Below are 21,674 nucleotides of genomic sequence, written 5' to 3'. Positions count from 1 at the left end.
CGACATGCTCCTAATGAGACCATGGATGGTGTCTTGTGGGATGTCCTCCCAAATCTGTCTAAGGACATCAGTGAGCTCCTGTAAAGTCTGAGGAGCAACTTGGCGGCGTCTGATGGACCCAAACATTATGTCCCAGAGGTGTTCTATCGGGTTTAGATCAGGTGATCGTGAGGGCCATTCAATTGTGTCAATTCCTTCATCCTCCAGATACTGTCTGCATACTCTTGCCACATGAGGCCGGGCATTGTCGTGGACCAGGAGGAACCCAGGACCTACTGCACCAGCGTAGGGTCTGGCCATGGGTGCAAGGATTTCATCCCGATACCTAATACCTAATACCGTATTTTTCGGAGTATAAGTCGCACCTGCCGAAAATGCATAATAAAGAAGGAAAAAAACATATATAAATCGCACTGGAGCCCGGCCAAACTATGAAAAAAACTGCGACTTATAGTCCGAAAAAATACGGTATATATATACACACACACACATACACAGGACCCCTAGTATGACATGCACTAAGCTACAGACCCCCATTTAACTATGACAGGAAAGAATGCTGTATGTCCAAGCAAATATGTTGGTGAGAACATTTCCTTACTGCTCTGATGAAGCGAAGGTGTAGTTATTTACTTACTGCACCCCTATGTACACGGCTCCCCTCTGGGTGAGGTTGAAGAAAGAGAGCTTGTGCAAACTCCAGGTTGCTGTCTCATAATCCTGCTCAGAAAGCCCAGCAGCAAGCTTTTTTGTGATTTAGGGATGAACACCTTCCACACCACCCTGAGAAAACTGATGTTTCAGTTTATATGTAGACTGCAGAGAATGATCTTATCATACAGATAACCAATCCTAGGTGTAGTTCTGTTAGGTACCAATCCTATACATGGAAACACTGATATAAGTGCCTTTTATACAATGTGTAGACACATTTTTTAAGTATATTTTTTATTGCTGCTTTTATTTATTTATTAGATGCCTTTTACTGAATATGCACAAGCACTGTTTTAATATTATGTGATCATACCTTTTATACTCTAGTCTTTGTTTTATGTCCTGTATGGATTGTTGATAATGTCTACTTGGACGTTGAAGTCTGCAATAAAGCTTGATTAATTGATTGATATGTGCTCACATGTATAACATCAAACTGAGAGAGTACAATTGGCCCCAATAAGGGCCCATTACTATTAAATATCTGTCATTTAGCATACAGCTACCTCTAGGGGTCCCTGCACGCCATTGTATGTATTTATTTTAATTTGCCTTTCCTTTGACCCACCCCTATAATGTTATTCATATTCTCTATCAACAGTTGGAAAAAAAAAACAGCATCTATCTATATCTTGACCAAAAAACAAAAAAAAAACAATGACTCCTGTTTTGGGGAAAAGTTGGTAATGGTTGCAAAGACAAGATATTTAATGTTCCAACTGGGAAACAACATTTTTTTTGCAAATATTCATTAACTTAGAATTTAAGGGCAGCAAAACATTGCAAAAAAGTTGGTGCAGGGGCACTTTTATCACTGTGTTACATGGCCTTTCCTTTTAACAACACATTGGAGACCAATTTCTGAAGCTTTTCAGGTGGAATTCTTTCCCATTCTTGTTTGATGTACAGCTTAAGTTGTTCAACAGTCCGGGGTCTCCGTTGTCGTATTTTAGGCTCCCCCACACATTTTCAATGGGAGACAGGTCTGGACTACAGGCAGGCCAGTCTCTTTTACTATGAAGCCACGCTGTTGTAACACATGGCTTGGCATTGTCTTGCTAAAATAAGCAGGGGCGTCCATGATAACATTGCTTGGATGGCAACATATGTTGCTCCAAAACCTGTATGTACCTTTCAGCATTAATGGTGCCTTCACAGATGTGTAAGTTACCCATGCCTTGGGCACTAATACACCCCCATACCATCACAGATGCTGGCTTTTGAACTTTGCGCCTAGAACAATCCGGATGGTTCTTTTCCTCTTTGATCCGGAGGACACGAAGTCCACAGTTTCCAAAAACAATTTGAAATGTGGACTCGTCAGACCACAGAACACTTTTCCACTTTGCATCAGTCCATCTTAGATTAGCTCGAGCCCAGCGAAGACGGCGGCGTTTCTGGGTGTTGTTGATAAATGGCTTTCGCTTTGCATAGTTGAGTTTTGAATTGCACTTACAGATGTAGCGAAGAACTGTAGTTACTGACAGTGATTTTTTGGAATGTTCCTGAGCCCATGCGGTGATATCCTTTACACACTGATGTTGCTTTTTGATACAGTACCGCCTGAGGGATTGATTGATAATATCATCGTTGATTGGTAATATCATCGATTTCTCCAGATTCTCTGAAGCTTTTGATGATATTAGATGGTGAAATCCCTGAGTTCCTCGCAATCGCTTGTTGAGAAATGTTGTTCTTAAAATGTTTGACAATTTGGGTCACGCATTTGTTCACAAAGTGGTGACCCTCGCCCCATCCTTGTTTGTGAATGACTGAGCATTTCATGGAAGCTGCTTTAATACCCAATCATGGCACCCACCTGTTCCCAATTAGCCTGTTCACCTGTGGGATGTTCCAATAAGTGTTTGATGAGCATTCCTCAACTTTCTCAGTCTTTTTTGCCACTTGTGCAAGCTTTTTTAAACATGTTGCAGGCATCAAATTCTAAATGAGCTAATATTTGCAAAATATAACAAAGTTTTCCAGTTGGAACGTTAAGTATCTTGTCTTTGCAGTCTATTCAATTGAATATAGAAAAGGATTTGCAAATCATTGTATTCTGTTTTTATTTACCATTTACACAACGTGCAAACTTCACTGGTTTTGGGGTTTGTAAAAACTAAGGTTTTGGGCATTGTTTTCTATTAACGCACACATTTGGCCAAAGACACGCATTATTGTGAGTTTCCTGCACCTCATCTTCATCACTAAAGGAAAAATCTAATCTGTGGGAGAGAATCCTTCTGCCATTATCAAGTATGTATCTTTTTTTTTTTAGGAGTAGTCAACTTGAAGCGTCCCTCTGTCTCTGACTCTCTCGTCATCATATGACCTGCTTTATCTTGCCTCTGATTGGCCAGTCTGTCATGTTTCGCTTCAATTTTAGCCAACTGTGACTCATCACACGAACACCAACCAATCATCATGGATTTGTCCGTCTGTATGGATGTTCTCATTCATCTCCGTATTTGATTTGAGGCAACACAATGCATCCCTGCAAGGTGGTTGGTTGATTTATCAGTATGATGAACCGTTAAAGAGTTAAAGAGTAAAGAGTATAAAACAAAGGGAGATTTATTTGATTTTATTGTGTGAATGGCTATAAATCAGCTATATTGTTCTTGAAAAGATCATTATAATCAGTTTCACACTAAAACGCCTGTTGAATTATTTGGATAGAGTCAGTAAAAGTAGGCTAACATTGCTTTACAATAGTGTTGGCTTTGCTCACATATACACATATAGTTACAAAAAAAGGGACTCAAAAAATGTACAGCCACAAAATCGTTTTAAAAATAACGACGAGCTTGAAACGTCCACTGATTATAACACTAAAGCAAGAGCAAAAAGGACGGGAGACCGGAGACCTATTATATTCCCTGAAGGTGTTTCAAACTTTTACAACCTCTGACTTATGACAAAACTGAAATCTACATCATGAACTTTGCTTGTACTGAGAATGTGAAGGAATTCTTGTTTTGTGTTATCATTTCAAATCAAATCAGCATAAACATATTTACACATGCTTGCAGTCCTCTGTGACTTTCATTCTCAAATATGAGATTGCTATTTCAGTAATAAAAATGGCCATTAACTAAATACTAACTTTTTTCAACTAACCATCATTCATGGTTAGTTAGAGCTTTGGGCTCAGGTGATACAGAAGTAACTGGTTTTACCTCTGATGTGGTGTCCTTGGGCAAGGCACTTCACCTACCTTGCCTCCAGTCTGGTGTATAAATGAGAAATATTTGGCGGTGGTCGGAGGACCCGTCAATTGGCAGCCACGTTTCCATCAGTACAGGAGATCCTTTGGGGGTTCCAAGGACCCAGGGAGTAGCAACATACTGCAAACGATAGACACACCCGTAAAAAAAACCCAACAATTCAAATTTGAGATACTCCAAACACAAAATATTAGTTAGCTAGTTACTACTTTTAGTAACTTGGTAACAAAAATACAACTTTGTTTATTGAAAAAAAGCTATTTTTTTGTAAAGAAAATACACAAACGCGTTTTTCCAATTTTGCCAATAAAATATTTATAAAAACGTAATACTTTGAGAAGAAAATTTGCAAATATGCTGTATGCCATCTACCAATATGTGGGGATTTACTTTATACAGTGTAACCTCTATTTACAAACATAATTGGTTATTGAACATGGTTTGCAAACCGAAAAGTCTGTATAGTGAAGCAGTGTTCCCCATAAGATGAATAATTGTTTTTTGCCTCGACCAAAATCCACATTTTTGTAAAAACTACAAACTTTGAAGACACTATAATGTATATACTGTATACAGTTTATGTCAAAGAGGGTAATGGCTCGACAATCTCTATTTTATCCAAACAATACAACAATATTACAGCAAGCTTAAATGTCAACACTCACACAAGTCTCGTTGGTGCGCTCCAAACCCACCCAAAAAACAAAGTAAAATCATTGGGACGGCGTAGCAAAGTTGGGAGAGTGGCCTTGCCAGCAACCTGAGGATTCCTGGTTCGATCCCCCGCTTCTACCAACCTAGTCACGTCCGTTGTGTCCTTGAGCAAGACACTTAACCCATGCTAATGATGGGTCATGGTTAGCGCCTTGCATGGCAGCTCCCGCCATCAGTGTGTGAATGTGTGTGTGAATGGGTGAAATAGTGTCAAAGCGCTTTGAGTACCTTGAAGGTAGAAAAGCGCTATACAAGTATAACCCATTTACCATTGTACCTTTTATCTGGGATTATTTGTGGCATTGGTGAAAACTCTGGGAGTTTCAAAGTGATAAATAAGCAGTGGCTTCACATAGTGACCGCTGGCGTTAGCACAAACTAGCGATCCTTCATCGGCTTGTGTCCCGGTAGTGCCTACTTTGCTGTAATAAATGTTCGCTGTGGCATATTTTTTTAGTCTCATCCCTGTCAAAGACTTACTGCGGAACAACACTCCCTTGGTGACAAAATCCTCGAACTGAAGCCGGATGTTAACGGGATAAAATGCTAGCTCAAAGCGATTGTCGAGCAACCTGAAGCTATACAGCAAAACTGTCAAAAGTTTGAAAACATTGAAAGCGTTTCTAATTGCACAAAGCGATCTCTAAGACAGGCTGACAACTCTGACTGGCGCAACGTATGACAATTGTGGAAATAAACTTGTCAGAAGTTGTTAGATGTTATTAAAGTAGCATTAAGCAACAAGGAAAATGAATGAATGAATGAAGATATGGTCCGCACACACAGGCACATTTGGCGCGATGTAAACATGTAAACGTTTGTAAACTGAAAAGGTCGCAAAAAGAGGTGTTTGTAAATGGAGGTTCCACTGTACTCCAGGGCAGCTGTGTTTTCAAGTCCAGTATGTGACTGTAGAGTAAATGAATAATAGATATTACTGTAAATGGGTGTCTGGAAAGGCACCATATAATTCCTATCCATTGTTGATATCATAAGTCTGAGATCATTTGCAGCCGAACTAACGATGTCAGCACTGCATGTGAGAGCATGACGAGTAGAGGTACAGTAAGATCAAGCAGTCAACCATTACGATCGTATAAAAACATCTCTGAGTGTTCAAGCTGCGGCCCCGCTGGAAGCGAGTCAACAAGACCGCCAGCAGCAAGAAGAAGGTGGCAGTGTTCAGGAGGAGGAACAGTCGAATGTAAGAGGCTATGTTGGACCGTTGACTTCCAGTAGTCACCAACATATTCACTTCTTTAAATTTACGGCCTTTCACAAAACCGCTTTTCCTGTTTTTGCGGCTGTCTGTGTATTCTAGAAAGGCTTGTGCGTCTGCGTCTCCCTCTTCTGGACTGTTTTCATACACACGCTTGGACGTCCTCTGTCGGACTTGTTTTTCACTGACCTCGATCTGTGCAAATATGTCAGGCAGACTCCCAGAGAGCTTCTCACCAAGGTTTATTTTCTTGCTCCCCTTATCCTTACTCTGTTTCTTGGACATGGCAAACAGCTTCTCAATGACCCCCTCGGTCTTCTTTTTGTCAGAGAACCGGAGCAGGCGCTCCGCAGTCTTGCGGAATCTGCCCGTATTTAGAGCCTTTCCAAGAATATGTCTTTCCATTTGCTGAAAGACCGGCTTGACATGCTGGAGGTTGTCCTCCATCACGTTGACGTATTCCTCTACTTCCGAAGGGGAGCTGTCCGCCGCAGTTGGTTTTTTCTCGAACACGATCTTCTTCTGGTCCAGCAGCACCATGGCAAAAAGAGGCTTGCTGGTGACTTCTCCAGTCAGCAGGTAGACGGTGTAGGTGTGCTCCTTTGTGGCCAGGTAAATATCCACTCTTTGGTTGTCACCACGGACGCTGAAGCTGTTGAGTGCCACGTCTGGTCCCAAAAAAACGTAGGCCACTCGAGTGTGGGGGTATCTTAACGGCATTGTGACGTTCACATAGTTCGAGCCATTATACGGGTACCCTCGTGGATAATTCCAGTAACCTACCATCCCTCTATTGCCGTGACCAGTGTCATCCATCCAGAACATTTTATACTTGTCGTCTTTGTGTGATACAAATGCTCCATGGACACCGTCCACTTTTATATCCTGGAATGGAAGCTCTGTGTTGTGAAAGAATGCACTCATGGCCCTGGATGGGCTGTCGGGATCCAGATGGATGTGGTCCACCAGCAGGAGGAGCTGTGGGTGAAGTAGGAGGAGGTTTCTCTGAAAGCTGCGGATCTTCAGGTCTGGATTATAGGCGGAACGACCTTCCCCGCGAATGAAGACCATCCCTTGTTTCTCCATGGCAGCTTCTACTTTCCCCTGAGCGTCAGCTGCAGACCCTGCTTTGTATTTCAACCACTTGGAGTCACAGGATTCGGTCACCTGGCCAGCCCACGGCTTAAAGCAAGTTCCCAAGAGGGCCGGACCGAACAACACAGCATTGTTCAGCAAAGTGTACTTAGGTCCATATAGTCCCTCAGTGATGAAAGGAATGCCGTTGGGTGCAAAGGTAAAAGTGTTCTGATCAGGGTGTTCGTGGCCGGCATTGAAGTTTCTCCACCCTTTAATCCACTCCTTGTACTTGCCCTTGTGAACCATCTCAAAGATAGCACGTCCCCCGAGCTTCCCTGACTTGAAGGAAAGAAAGGAGCGATTTGTGTTTGCAGGTAAAGCACTGCCATAAGTCACCACGCCCCAGTCTTCAAAGTAATGCAGCTGTGATGTTCCAAAATCGGATGGGGGTTTTGGAGAAAGGCCTGGGTCATACCTAAAAAGAAGAGCAGAATTATAGAACACAGGTAGCATCCTAAAAACAAGTCATGTTTAATGTTGCAACATTTCTTAAATACTGCACTGAAGCATTTTTAAGTAAGTACCAATGATTGTCACACACACACTAGGTGTGGTGAAATTAACCTCTGCATTTGACCCATCCCCTTGTTCACCCCCTGGGAGGTGAGGGGAGCAGTGAGTAGCAGCGGTGGCCGCACCCACAAATCATTTTTGGTGATTTAACCCCCAATTCCAACCCTTGATGCTGAGTGCCAAGCAGGGAGGTAATGGGTCACATTTTTATAGTCTTTGGTATGACTCAGACCAGGTTTGAACTCACGACCTACCGATCTCACGGCGGACACTCTAACCACAATTTTCTTGAAGAATTTTAAATTCAAACAGCTTACATAGAGCTGTCATGATTATGGCTGGGTAATAAAATAATCAAATATATCAAAATGTTTAGCAATATTGATTCACAAGGTGGTTAGGGTACTCCGGCTTCCTCCCACCTCCAAAGACATGCATCTGGGGGCCTGATTTACTAAGATCCAAATACCACACGCTGGACAGCATGTGCAAAAAAAAATGATGTGTACTATGAGTGGGTGTGTTGCATGTGATATCCTACCACTGCACGTGCAAATAAAAAGTGGTGCAGACCACCTTATTTAAATGAGGATTTTGCGTGCATACGGGGCTTTTACCACGGAGACCACAATTTTATTAACATGCATGTTATCATGCTATAATCACATCTATAATCTGTAACACCTTTTTGATATGAATTCTAGACAACAGAAACTTTCTGTCACTTTTCTTTCACTTTCAAAATCGACGCACAATGCTGTGGATCGCATCACAAGCACATTCGTGCGTCTGGAATGACTCAAAGGCAAGAAAATACATAATGAAAGACGTCTTTTTATGTAGGAGATATATTATAGTAATATATTTCCTAAATTAAAAAAAAACAAAACATCAATTGTTCATTTTATTCAGCCCCATAAGTCATCCAGCAGCTATAAAATTATAAATAGCACAAATGCTAATATTTTTATTTCTGACCGTCCACTAAGATAAATACTGAGACAATATTGTACCGTGAGATTTTGATAATGTTACATCCCTAGTAAGCACTCATCCAATTAAAAGTAATTTTTATGAAAATCATTCTTCCTATTGTCTTGCATTAGAAAGCTAAAGTTTGCTCAAGTTTGCGGACGACACTACCCTCATCGGGCTCATCTCGGATGGCGATGAGTCCGCCTACAGGAGAGAGGTGGACCGGCTGGCGTCCTGGTGCAGCCTCAACAACCTGGAGCTGAACGCCCACAAAACAGTGGAGATGATCATGAACTTCAGGAAAGTCAAAGCCCCACCATCCCCCCTTACCATGATTGACTCTCCCACCCCCGTCTCCATTGTGGACTCTATTCGTTTCTTGGGCACCACCATCACCCAGGACCTCAAGTGGGAGCCGACCATTAGCTCCCTCATCAAGAAGGCCCAGCAGAGGATGTACTTCCTACGGCAGCTGAAGAAACTTAAGGTGCCGACTGAGATGCTGGTGCAGTTCTACTCAGCCATCATTGAGTCCATCCACATCTCCTCCATCATTGTGTGGATTCCCGGCGCCACAGTCTGGGACAAGCATTGACTGCAGCGTATCGTTATTGGCTACAAACTCCCATCCCTCCAGGACCAGGAGGCGTGTGGGTCAGATCACAGCTGACTCTTCTCACCCTGGACACAAACTATTGTCCCCTCAGGCAGGAGACCACGAAGACCAGACCCACACCTCCCGCCACCTGAACAGTTTTTTCCCCTTGGCTATCAGGCACATGAACAATAACAAGATCTGATAGCTCAGTTACAGCTCATGTTATTCTATTCTGTGTTATATGTGTTTTATGTTGCACGATCGCACCAAGTAATATTCCTAGTTTGTGAACCCGTTCTCAAACAATGGCAATAAAAACTATTCTGATTCTGATTCTAAGTAAGTTAGCAACACGACGACTCGAGCTAACAATGCCAATGTATCATCCACACATTTCTAACTTACTGTAATAACTTACAATTTCATTGTCAGAAATAGGAGTCACTGAGTATGCCATTAAGTTTTTCGGAAAATCAATCTTTTTCTGAAGGTTTGTGGGAAGCAGGACTGTTCTTAGCACGAAGAGGCTTCTCCCGCGTTGAAGGTTTATTGCAACAAATCATAAAAGTAAGGCACTTTTAACTTCAGATGAGGCTGAACGTTTGTGTAGTGATTTGTAGTGGTTAAATCATGGTGATTGTGAGGGTGTGTCAGTCAGCATTAAAAAAATAGACCTAAAAATTAGCGATCATCAATCTTCACTATGACGTCACTTTCGTCACTTGATTGACATTCATGGCACCCGAGGGTCTTGTGAGATGACGCTGGCTGCTGCGAGCTCATTATTAATAAAAAATGACCGACAGGAAGGCAAAAAACACTTTATTTCAACAGACTCTCGCGCCATACCTGCCGTCAAAACTCTAAAGACGGACTGCACAGTTCCTCTCTTCACAATAAAAGCCCTGCTTCATCCTGCCTGCGCTAACAAAATAAAAGTCTCAGAAAGCTGGCGTGCACAAGCTAGCAAGCTACGGAGTTTGCCGCTAATGTATTTCTTGTAAAAAGTGTATAAAAATGAGTTTGGAAGCTGGACAAATAAGATGCCAAAAACCAACCACTTTCATGTGGTATTAGACAGAAAGGAGGACCTTTTTTCTCCTCCATTAAAAAATGTGGATGTTATCAGCACCACTGTCTGATTCCAATCAATGCAAGTCATCAAAATCAGGTAATAAACCAACTTATATTCTTGTCTTCGTGAAAGTTAAGAATCTATGTCTTAAACATGCTTGTATTATCAATAAACACCTTTAACTTGTTAACAAAAACATCTCCTTCATAAATAAATAAATATAAATTATATATATGAATGAGGTATATCCCCTCGACTTGGTCAATTGAAAAGAAGTTCACCTGCAGAAAAAGTGTGGGCAACCCCTGTGTTAAAACAACCAATAAAAGGGCATTTTCGGTCGTACCTTGGTTTTTGTCTCATGCTGCCGTTTCTTCTTTTCCCATTTTGATAGCAATCCACCAGTGCAAAATGCAATTACTTGTCATTTTACCCGGTCCCAAGATTTTGTTCAGGAGATTATTTCTCTCTTTACATTTTTCATACCAAAAAAATTAACTACAACACATCAGGCTAGCTTAAGTTACCACTAATGGTTAAACAAAACATATGGTATATATTTAACACACAGTACAGGCCAAAAGTTTGGACACACCTTCTCCTTCAATGCATTTTCTTTATTTTGATGACTATTTACATTGTAGATTGTCACTGAAGGCATCAAAACTATGAATGAACACATTCAAAAAAAGGTGGAATAACTGAAAACATGTTTTATATTTTAGTTTCTTCAAAATAGCCACAGCTCATTGAGAGAATGCCAAGAGTGTGCAAAACAGTAATCTGAGCAAAGATTGGCTATTTTGTTTGTCCATTGCGTTTCTACTCGTATGGTTTTTCAATCAACGTTTATAAGTTTTACAATATAACTAAACCAATTCATACTCACTACACATCATAGATGTAATAGCAGTGTTTTGATGCATATTTGTACTTGCTATCGTAATGTAATCAAGGTAGTGTCGTTAGCATTAGCTAATATGCTAAAACATGTATACGAGTGTCTGTTAGTATTAACCTACAATGTATTTTTGTATTGTTGCCGTTTTACACATTCCTCAGTAAATTCACCGAAACACCATTGTGGAGTTATTAAGTCTGTTTAGCTGATAGGAGAGCTTGCTTCCACAGCAAGTGGGTCCATGAAAACTTCTGTTTTGTTTGACCAGCCCTTTTACTCCTGTGTTGCAGACACCGTTTGGGAACAATTAAGGTGTGTAAATAAGTCATTTCACAACAACAACAACAACAACAACAATAACAATAATAATATATATATGTAAGCGGCTTGTAGTCCAGTGCGGCTAATATACATAAAAAAATGTTCTTCTGAAATTTTGTGGGTGCAGCTTATATACTTTGCTTGTACAATTAAACCTTGATGATAACGGCAACAGTTTACCCTTGAAATTATTATTTTTATTTAGGGGAAAAAAAGAGGAACATTTTAACCAGTACAAAGTGCTGCCATGCAAACCCCAAGAGAATTTAGAAAATTACGGTAACACAAGTGGTAGAAAATGGATGGATGGACTACATTTCCTGCAAATTATATTTTACCTTTCGATTTATTCTCATTTACCAACCTCTTTTGGCTATTTTTTGACACATGCATGTCCCAAGTAATTAACACAGGATTCATTTTAACATTGAAAATGTAATGTAAATTTCTATAACATGCAAGGAAAGAACTCGAGAAACGTTTCCCATTTGGCAACTCTATCCTGTAGCTACGTCCCCTCAGGTAATATACAAAACCCAAAACCAGTGAAGTTGGCACGTTGTGTAATTCGCAAAAAAAACCAATACAATGCAAATACTTTTCAACTTATATTCAATTGAATAGACTTTCGGTGTTGTAACCTCCGTCAAAAATATACCTTCTCGCTGGCTATTAATAAATACTCAACAAGGCCGTTAAACTCATTTTCATCCTGGGCCGAGGGGCGATTCATGATAGTAATTAGCTCCTCCAGGACTTTACGATGTAGCGATCGTGCCAATTAACGCAAATTAAAGCAAACCCAGCGAATTATGCATGGCCATGCAATTTTCCCACACATTTTGGCCAATGCTGCAGCAATATCAGGCTTTTTAGGCCACATCATTCTAAAAAAAAGCCCGCAATATCCTGGAAGGACTGATTACCACACAATTGCCCCTTTGTTTGATTATTGCTGTTTACCAACAAACTGATGGAAAACTTGCTTTGAAATCAGAAGTCAAAATGATAAGCAGATATTTGAGTTCTGCTTGTGTAGAAGTTTATTTGAAAAGGGTTTCAATAACAAAAAAAACTTGGACTAACTCGCTGTGTCAAACAATATGGAGTTACTGCATTTGCGTGCATACATTTTTTTTTTTCATCCATTCATTTTCTACCGCCTGTCCCTCTCGGGGTTGAAGGGGTGACTGGAGTCTATCCCAGCTGCATCACAATTAAAATACATGAATCAAGAAAGATGAAATGCCTTGTAGACACATTATTTCTAGGCTTTTGCGACCACAAAAAATAGAGTTTGACACCCGTGCCCTAGAACTACAAATGGTTTGGAACTAACAGTGTTCAGATTGTAACCATCAAATAAAATTAGCAGCAAAGTGGAAAGCCATCAACGTTATGGCTCAGGGAGTGAACGAAGGTGACAACAAGTACAGTAAGCCAGCTACGTGATTAGCTAACTAGCAAGCTTGTTTCGGTGCTCCTGATTGGTCCGTTAATTTTATTTCCAATTCTTAAATGCAAATCAAAAAACACATTTCGGGCCATTTTTTCTATTTTCATTTCTGAAACAAAAGTTGGACAACTATATAATGAGACTTTTTTTAAACGACAAAAGGACTCCTGCTGAACAAAGATGTTACTGTTTTGCTACAAACAAAGGAAAAGTTAAAATACTGGGTCCGTGTACCTTCCGTTCATTCTATTTCCATTTCTGATGTCAGGAGGGGTCGGTGACAAACCCCAAGATGCAGAGATGGCAGGCTTGATACAGGAAAACATGGTTTTAATGTCCAAAAATGCAGGTAAAACACGAACCAGGAGACAGGAAACAGCAAACAGGAACAGGAATCAAGAACCAGGGAACAGCTCACAGCATACAGGAAACGGCTAACAGCATAAAGGACACAGCAAACAGTCCACAGCATACAGCTTACAATACTCTAGCACTGACTGGAGGGCAAGGCAGGTCTAAATAGGAGCCGGCTGATTGACACCAGGTGTGGCCAGGTGCCAATCAGCCACAGCTGAGGGGAAACAGCGCTCAGGTAGACAAGCAGGAAACTGAACAAAAATAAGAGCGCTGACAGGAAATAAAACAAATACAGAGGAAAAACTAAAACATAACCAAACTGTCAGTGACAAGCCTGACATCTGAAACGCAATCAAAAAATAAAATTAGGGCCGTTTTTCGATTCGTATTATTCATGGCAGATATTAAAACAAACAAAAAGGGGTTGATTTTCATTAAAATTATGACATACAATTGGATTTTGTGCTGTTTTCGTTTTATGGATTTAAATGTTTCCAGATAAACGCAAAAATCTAAAAAATGTTCATCCAAAATGCAAACATGTGTGGTTATCTGTGTGATGACAAATTGAACTGGAAGCAGTATTTCAGCTTTTTCTTTGCGTTTAGCATGTTTTTAGCATAACGGTAACATCTTTGTTCAGCAGGAGTCCCATTGTCGTTTGAAAAAGTCTCATTAAATAGTTGTCCAACTTCCATCCATCCATTTTCTACCGCTTGTCCCTATCAGCTAGGGTCGCGGGGGGTGCTGGAGCCTATCCCAGCTGCATTCGCAGTGTCCCTATCAGGGTCGCGGGTGTGCTGGAGCCTATCCCAGCTGCATTCGCAGGGCCAGACAACATTCACACTCACATTCCCACACTCGGGCCAATTTAGTGTTACCTACCCCCCAGGTGCATGTCTTTGGGGGTGGGAGGAAGCCGGAGTACCCGGAGTGAACCCACGCAGTCACGGGGAGAACATGCAAACTCCACACAGAAAGACCCCGAGCCAGTAGTCCAACTTTTGTTTCAGAAATGAAAATAGGAAAAAAATGGCCTGAAATGTGTTTTTTGATTTGCATTTAAAGTTAAAGTTAAAGTACCAACGATTGTCGCACACACACTAGGTGTGGTGAAATTTGTCTTCTGCATTTAACCCATCCCCTTGTTCACCCCCTGGGAGGTGAGGGGAGCAGTGGGCAGCAGCGGTGCCGCGCCCGGGAATAATTTTTGGTGATTTAACCCCCAATTCCAACCCTTGATGCTGAGTGCCAAGCAGGGAAGTAATGGGTCCCATTTTTATAGTCTTTGGTATGACTCGGCCAGGGTTTGAACTCACGACCTACCCATCTCAGGGATGACACTCTACCCACTAGGCCACTGAGTAGGTTTGTTCATTTAAGAATTGGAAATAGAATAAACAGAAGCTACACAGACCCTGATCGTCTGCCCCATGCTGCAACTCAATGTGGCGTTTAGGCAAAAGGAACAGCCAATACCTGCGGCTGAAATTTTGTTTGGATTGTAATTTTATTGATATTAAAAAAATAAATTAATAAAACGCGAGGTGTTATTTTGACGCAAAAATGTATGTTTAAAAACGCGGATTTGCCGTTTGGGAAAAACTGTTTGCAAATCCAAACAAATCGGAAGTCTACCAGCATCCCAATTATGATTTGGATTAATGCTGGAGGATTCACTTATTTTGCTGTATGTTGTACTACTATACTACACTGTATTATTGGGAATAACTTGTCAACACAGGTGCTGTATGCCCTGTAAGCCAAACTTGTCAGCTGTTAAAGAAGATTAATCAATTAATTAATTGAAAGAGCAAGTTTTGTGAGCCATTTCATCGAAGCATTTTCTGCACTTTATATAGGCAGTCGAAATTTTAATCTTTAAAATGTTAGTAAATGATACATTGAGGCAAAACAATATTTTTATGAAGTAATAACAGTTTTTCTCTAAATAGAAAAACTGGATTAACACATTTACTCACCAGAGGAATTCGGTGTGGAGAGTACACCATCTCTGGCCTTTCCCAGCCTGTCCAACGCCTTCCGTGATCCTGTGTTGATGAATCAATTCGGCAAGCCAGTTTCCGCTGCCATTACGCATCACAAAACGGTCCAAGAAGACAAGCTGACTCTCTGGGCCATAAAACCAGTTGTAGTTGGAGTCTGCAATGGCTACAGTTCGCTGAAATCCTAATAAAATGGAAACAACACAACATTAATGGTGGCAGTTTACATAATGTAGTGTTGGATAGATGTAACAAAATAATCCAATAATAATAAGGACAATTGGAAAACAATATTGAATATGTTTTAAATCGTTCCCAAAATCTATTTGGTTCTGTTTGGCAGATAAAACCTGTCAATACATCATAGGAAATATTTAACAATGCCAGATGTTTTTCAGTTTCATCTTCTGAATGGTTAGCTTGCTGTACAGTTCCTCTTCATTTTCTTGTGATACGAGTGTTTTTTGTTTTTTACAATTTTATAAATGTGGCTTACGACCCAGCTTTATAAACTTGTTTCAGAATGCTCAGTTTTGTGGGAGGTCTTATTCATGCACCAAAACCCTCCTCCAGGCCACGCCCCTTCGACTGCGTCTCCACCCTGTCAGCCATGTTGTAGTTTTTAGCGCTTCCATATCAAGCCTACTGACAGATATATGTGATAACTTTTTATCATTTCTAATAAAAATGCATCCTAAATTCCTCATTTTAGAATGCATGTGCATGTATGAGACAGTCTGCACCACAACAAGAGGATAGAGAAAAAGGGGGAACTTATTGACTACAACTGAATAGAAATGGAAAGCTCTTGGGGTAAAGCTCTACCTTACATGGAGAAGACCGCTGACGTAATTAAGGCAAAATACGTCACTAAAGTGTCAAGTTCCAAACGGCTTGCTTGCAGCTTGTTTGGATTGGGCAAGAAGGCAAGATTGTTTTATAAATATCTATTTCATGCCTCCATGGTTGGTTTTGCATAATAGGACCCCTCTTAACAGAGGACACGTAAACATGTTTGGAAGGGGCAAGAAGGCAAGATTGTTTAATAAATATCTATTTCATGCCTCCATAGTTTTTTTTCTTCATATTTTCGGGACTTATGGGGAATACACAACAGATAACAAAAGTTGGTTTTGCATAATAGGACCCCTCCTAACAGAGGACATTTATCCACAAGACTGTACAGACACTCTGCTGATGGGGTTTTCAACGAAAGCAACTCGTAGGAGATACCGTTGAAGGTGTATGCTGTACATTTGTCATGATCCTACATGACAGTTTAGACCAGGGATGTCAAACTCGTTTTCATTGAGGGCCACATCGCAGTTATGGCTGCCAACAGAGGGCCGCTTGTAACAGCGAATAATGTATACATTTTCCTCCTGATTCCATTATTAATTATATAAATTGTTTAAAGCAGACTGTCGATTTTACAGTAAAAAATTACATTTACAAAATGTTACTGTAAAATATAGTTGTTGGTTTTGTTTTGTTTTTAACAACATTTTACGGTGAATGGAAAAACAGTACCACTGTTTTTTTGGGGGGGGTTACGGAAAAAGAAGGCTCAGTTGCCAGAATTTTTGTGTTAAATTTACATTGGTTTTTACAACATCATATTGTGAATGGAAAAACAGAACAAGTTATTTTGTTATTCTGGCAACTTAGTTGCCAGTTTTTCTACCATAAAAACAAAAGTACCATCTTTTCATTTACAGTAATACACAGTTAAAACCAACAACTGTAGATTTTACAGTCCAAAACTGGCAGCTCAGTCAACAGAATTTTAACGCAAAAAACAGTAGTAGTTCTTTTCAATTTACAGTAATATGCTGTAAAGAACAACATACAATGTATTGTCATTTGTATTAGTTTGATGGGTAGTTTGCTGTAAAGTTAAGTATTTTTTTATAGACAAATACATGTTTGGAAAGTATGATAATATACTGTAATACGTGTTGCAATATTGAATACTATTAAAGTTTAAATGGTATGCAATTTCAAGCAGTACTTATATTTTATCTGTTAAAAAAACCTATTACATTTAGTGAGAAAATATGAAGTACTTTATTGACACATGTCATTTCCAGGTGTTTGTGGGCCAGATAAAATGATGTCGCGGGCCAGATCTGGCCTTGAGTTTGACACCTGTGGTTTAGACTATGCTTGTTATTTTCCTGTGTTTAGTAACACTCCCTAACCTGGTGCTTTAGTTTTGTATTTCCTGTTTTGTCTCGTGTTTGGCAGCACCTTTACTTTCTGTTCCTTGTCCTGCCAACACACCTGTTTCTCATTGTTCAGTGTTCTGTTGCTGCTCGACTTATTTTTCTTTTGCTTGGTTCCTAATTGAACGACCTTCTGTTAGCACAGTGCTTGCCTTTTCGGCATCTTGGGATCACGACAACACGCGGCATCGTCCCCAAATGATTACATTACTTAATTATATTGTGGTTTATGGTATACATGTATTTTAAACAATATGTTGTGTCACATATTTCCAGTTTCTATTTACAACATGTCCGAAAAGAAGTAGCAAGAAGCAGAGCTTATTTAATCCTACCCCTTTTCCATTTCATAGCAATTTCTATCACATAAATACTAAAGTTCTCAATAAAGAGTTATATATGTTGTAATGAGATAAATAAGATTATCTCAAAATGTTTATCAGGATTTTTCTTTATTGTACTTTGCAAACACTTTGAGTTTGAACAGTTTCTTAAACTGGATCAAATTAGTACTTTATTTGACTTCTTTGCTTAATCTATTCCAATTTAATTACACATACTGAGTACAAAAGTGTTTTAAGTGTTGTACGTGCATACAAATGTTTTAAGGTTATTTTTCTTCTCTTTTGTTGAAAATAATTGTTGTACATTCTTAGGTAGCAGGTTATAGTTCGCTTTGTACATCATTTTAACTGTTGGCAAATGCACCAAATCATTGAATTTCAACATTTTTGATTCGATAAATAAAGGGTTTGTATGTTCTCGGTAGCCAAGTATTATTGTAGCTGACCTTTTTTGTAACATGGTTAGTGAATGAATACTAGCGAGCAGTAGAGATTATGGAGTGATTTTTGGTCCAGAACATATTAGGCTTTGTTCATTATTGAAGTTTTTCTTACTACTTTATGTTATATATTTTTTATATGAGATTTCCAGTTATTTTATTTATTATTTCACCCAAAAAATTTTTTATTTTACTCTGTCAGTGTCTATTCCGTCATTTGTATTCGTGTTAGACTTTCTCTTCTACTTTCCAAATTTGTTTTCAAGGACTACCTGTTTTTGTCAAAACAACTCTTAAATGTGTTCTTTATTTTGTGTCTTCTCTCCAGAACAAAACAGTCGTGTCGCCAGCAAATTGTAATAACTTTAAGTCCTTTTTTTTTTAATAGTATTTTTGATATTCAGTTGTTATAATATTAGTTAGTACTATTTGTTATCTAAAAGCATTTTTTGTTATTATAAAAAAAACATTTGTACGCTAAACCTGGGGTGTTCTTTGGGGGCTCAGAACAGAATTATACAAAACCCAAAACGAGTGAAGTAAATAAAAAGAGAATACAATGATTCGCAAATCCTTGTCAACCTACATTCAATTGAATAGACTGCAAAGACAAGATACTTAACGTTCGACCTGGAAAACTTTGTTATTATTTGCAAATATTAGCTCATTTGGAATTTGATGCCTGCAACATGTTTCAAAAAAGCTGGCACAAGTGGCAAAAAAGACTGAGAAGTTGAGGAATGCTCATCAAACACTTATTTGGAACATCCCACAGGTGAACAGGCTATATGTGAACAGGTGGGTGCCATGATTGGGTAATAAAGCAGCCTCCATTAAATGCTCAGTCATTCACAAACAAGGATGGGGCGAGGGTCACCACTTTGTGAACAAATGCGTGAGTAAATTGTCGAACAGTTTAAGAACAACATTTCTCAATTACCTATTGCAAGGAATTTAGGGATTTCACCATTTACGGTCCGTAAAATCATCAAAAGGTTCAGAGAATCTGGAGAAATCACTGCACGTAAGCGGCAATGACCGTGACCTTCGATCCCTCAGGTGGTACTGCATCAAAAACTGACATCAGTGTGTAAAGGATATCCCCACATGGGCTCAGGAACACTTCAGAAAACCACTGTCAGTAACTACAGTTCGCCGCTACATCTGAAAGTGCAAGTTAAAACTATACTATGCAAAGCAAAAGCCATTTATCAATAACACCCAGAAAGGCCGCCGGCTTCGGTGGGCCCAAGCTCATCTAAGATGGACTGATGCAAAGTGGTAAAGTGTTCTGTGGTCTCAATTTTCAATGAGGGGCACCACGGTGGGACACGGGGTTAGTCTTTGTGCCTCACAATAAGAAGGTCCTGGGTTCAATCCCGGTTTGCATGTTCTCCCCGTGACTGCGTGGGTTCCCTGCGGAGAGTCCGGCTTCCTCCCACCTCCAAAAACATGCACCTGGGGATAGGTTGATTGGCAACACTAAATTGGCCCTAGTGTGTGAATGTGAGCGTGAATGTTGTCTGTCTATCTGTGTTGGCCCTGCGATGAGGTGGCGACTTGACCAGGGTGTACCCCGCCTACCGCCCGAATGCAGACGAGATAGGCTCCAGCACACCCCGCCACCCCAAAATGGATAAGCGGTAGAAAATGGATGGATGGATGGACTTTACTAAAATTACTATATTATCATATTTATTCCATATTAACATAACATATTATAATTTAATATCCTTGTAGTACTAGTCAATAAAAATTTTAGTTTATAAATTAAGTATATATACTGATATATGTAGTGTATATAGATTTTTTAAATGTATGGCTAATATTTTATCATATTACATTTGCATTTATTTTATAAAATTACATATAATTGTTTATGATAATAATATTTTTTCAACTACACTATAAAACTGATACAAATTTGAATTCAACATTATCAAATATTAATACATAATTATTATTTATTTAAAAATGATTAAAACAATGTTTAACTTCAGCAAATGACGTCATTTCAATAATTCCCTACCTTATTTAAATTGTTTTTAAATGATGAAAATATATTCCATTTTATGAAAAAAAAAAAAAAAAATTGAATTAACTTTCAATCATCCAGTTGCGAGGGTCAAAAAAGAGTCAGGACGCATGCGCCTTAAAAAGATTAGTGCTGTTAAAGGAACTTATATTGACAGATTTTTTTACATTATATTTCATAGATTTCAGTTTGGATCTAATTTTCCTTTTTTGGAATTTAAACCAGTCTCTGAAATACTAGACCATGAATTAAGAATTAATATTGTAACAATGAAAAAAAAGATGTATTACTTTACTAAAATTACTATCTTATCATATGTATTCCATATTAGCATAATATATTATAATTACATATCCTTGTAGTACTAGTCAATTAAAATGTGTTTGTTATTTATTATTAAATTATATATATGTATATATTTAAAAGTTCTGTCTAATATTTTATCATGCATTTGCATTTATTTCACAAAATAATATTGTATAATATTGAATTAAAATGTGTATAATTGTTAGATTTTTTTTTTACTATACTATGAAACTGAGGAAAATTTGAATCCATTATTACATTATTATCAATATTTCTTTTTAAATTATTACATTTTGTATTAACTCCAGAAATTTACGTTATTTTAATATTTCCTGACATTTTTTTAGTTCCTTCCCTCATATAAATTGCCTGCAGCAAATCATGCTATGTCAGGATGGCCGAGCGGTCTAAGGCGCTGCGTTCAGGTCGCAGTCTCCCCTGGAGGCGTGGGTTCGAATCCCACTTCTGACAGAATGTTTTTGAGCATCTTTTAGCTTTTGTATCGTACAAAAAAAAAAAGGATCACATATATAGTTCACTGTTAAGATAAGAGTCTTTTGTCTCTTGCCACATTCTGGATGACAGGGCTGACCTGACCCACTTGATCTACAAGAAGCACTCCGGCCTGTACAAGAAGATAAGAGGCGAGGTGGAGGAAAGCGTTATGGGAGTTTATCGGTGATTTCTGCACTAAAGTCCCGCATCATGTCACCCATAAACACTGCGCTATCTTTGCGGCAGCTTGTACCAGCTGGCTAAGGCCAGCAAGTTGTGTGTTACCGCCATAAACGTCAACGACTCTGTGACCCAACAGAAGTTTGACAACCTTTACTGTTGTAAGGAATCCCTCCTGGATGGGTGAGTGCACGCACGCACGCACACACACACGCACGCACACACACACACACACACACACACACACTCTTGTATTTGTTACCTTCTTGAGATCTCCTAAAAATGCCAACCTCTTTAGGACCACCCTTTTAAAGATTTGTATTTACAACATTAATAATATATACATACTATACAAATATAAAAAATGTAAGCTTTTAGTTCATTTTATTTTGTAATTGGTTTTTAATCTTCATTATTTACTTCAAGTTATTACAGT

The 21,674-nt window shown here is 39.1% G+C and overlaps 1 protein-coding gene and 1 non-coding gene across 6 annotated transcripts in view; one reads left to right on the top strand and one right to left on the bottom strand.

Moving 5' to 3' along the window:
* Positions 1-2,880: 2,880 nt before the first annotated feature.
* dse (dermatan sulfate epimerase) overlaps positions 2,881-21,674 on the bottom strand; it is a 53,176-nt gene continuing 34,382 nt past the window's right edge. For 3 of the 5 annotated variants that reach the window (XM_061927693.2, XM_061927694.2, XM_061927695.2), the window contains 2 exons: positions 15,190-15,397; positions 2,881-7,426 (listed from right to left, as the gene is read on the bottom strand). In XM_061927693.2, coding sequence (XP_061783677.2) covers positions 5,683-7,426; positions 15,190-15,397 — 1,952 coding nt within the window. In that variant the 3' untranslated portion in view covers positions 2,881-5,682. Of the gene's footprint in view, positions 7,427-13,084; positions 13,208-15,189; positions 15,398-21,674 lie in introns of those variants that run through there. The other 2 variants (XM_061927696.2, XM_061927697.2) reach the window with 2 other exon arrangements.
* trnal-cag (transfer RNA leucine (anticodon CAG)) lies at positions 20,952-21,034 on the top strand. The gene has a single exon. It is a non-coding gene; the product is annotated as a tRNA-Leu (tRNA).

Source organism: Nerophis lumbriciformis, linkage group LG34, assembly GCF_033978685.3.
Source record: "Nerophis lumbriciformis linkage group LG34, RoL_Nlum_v2.1, whole genome shotgun sequence".
NCBI classification, from domain to species: domain Eukaryota; kingdom Metazoa; phylum Chordata; class Actinopteri; order Syngnathiformes; family Syngnathidae; genus Nerophis; species Nerophis lumbriciformis.
The sequence above is the reverse complement of the archived record's forward strand: the minus strand, read 5'-3'. Positions and strand labels throughout refer to the sequence as shown.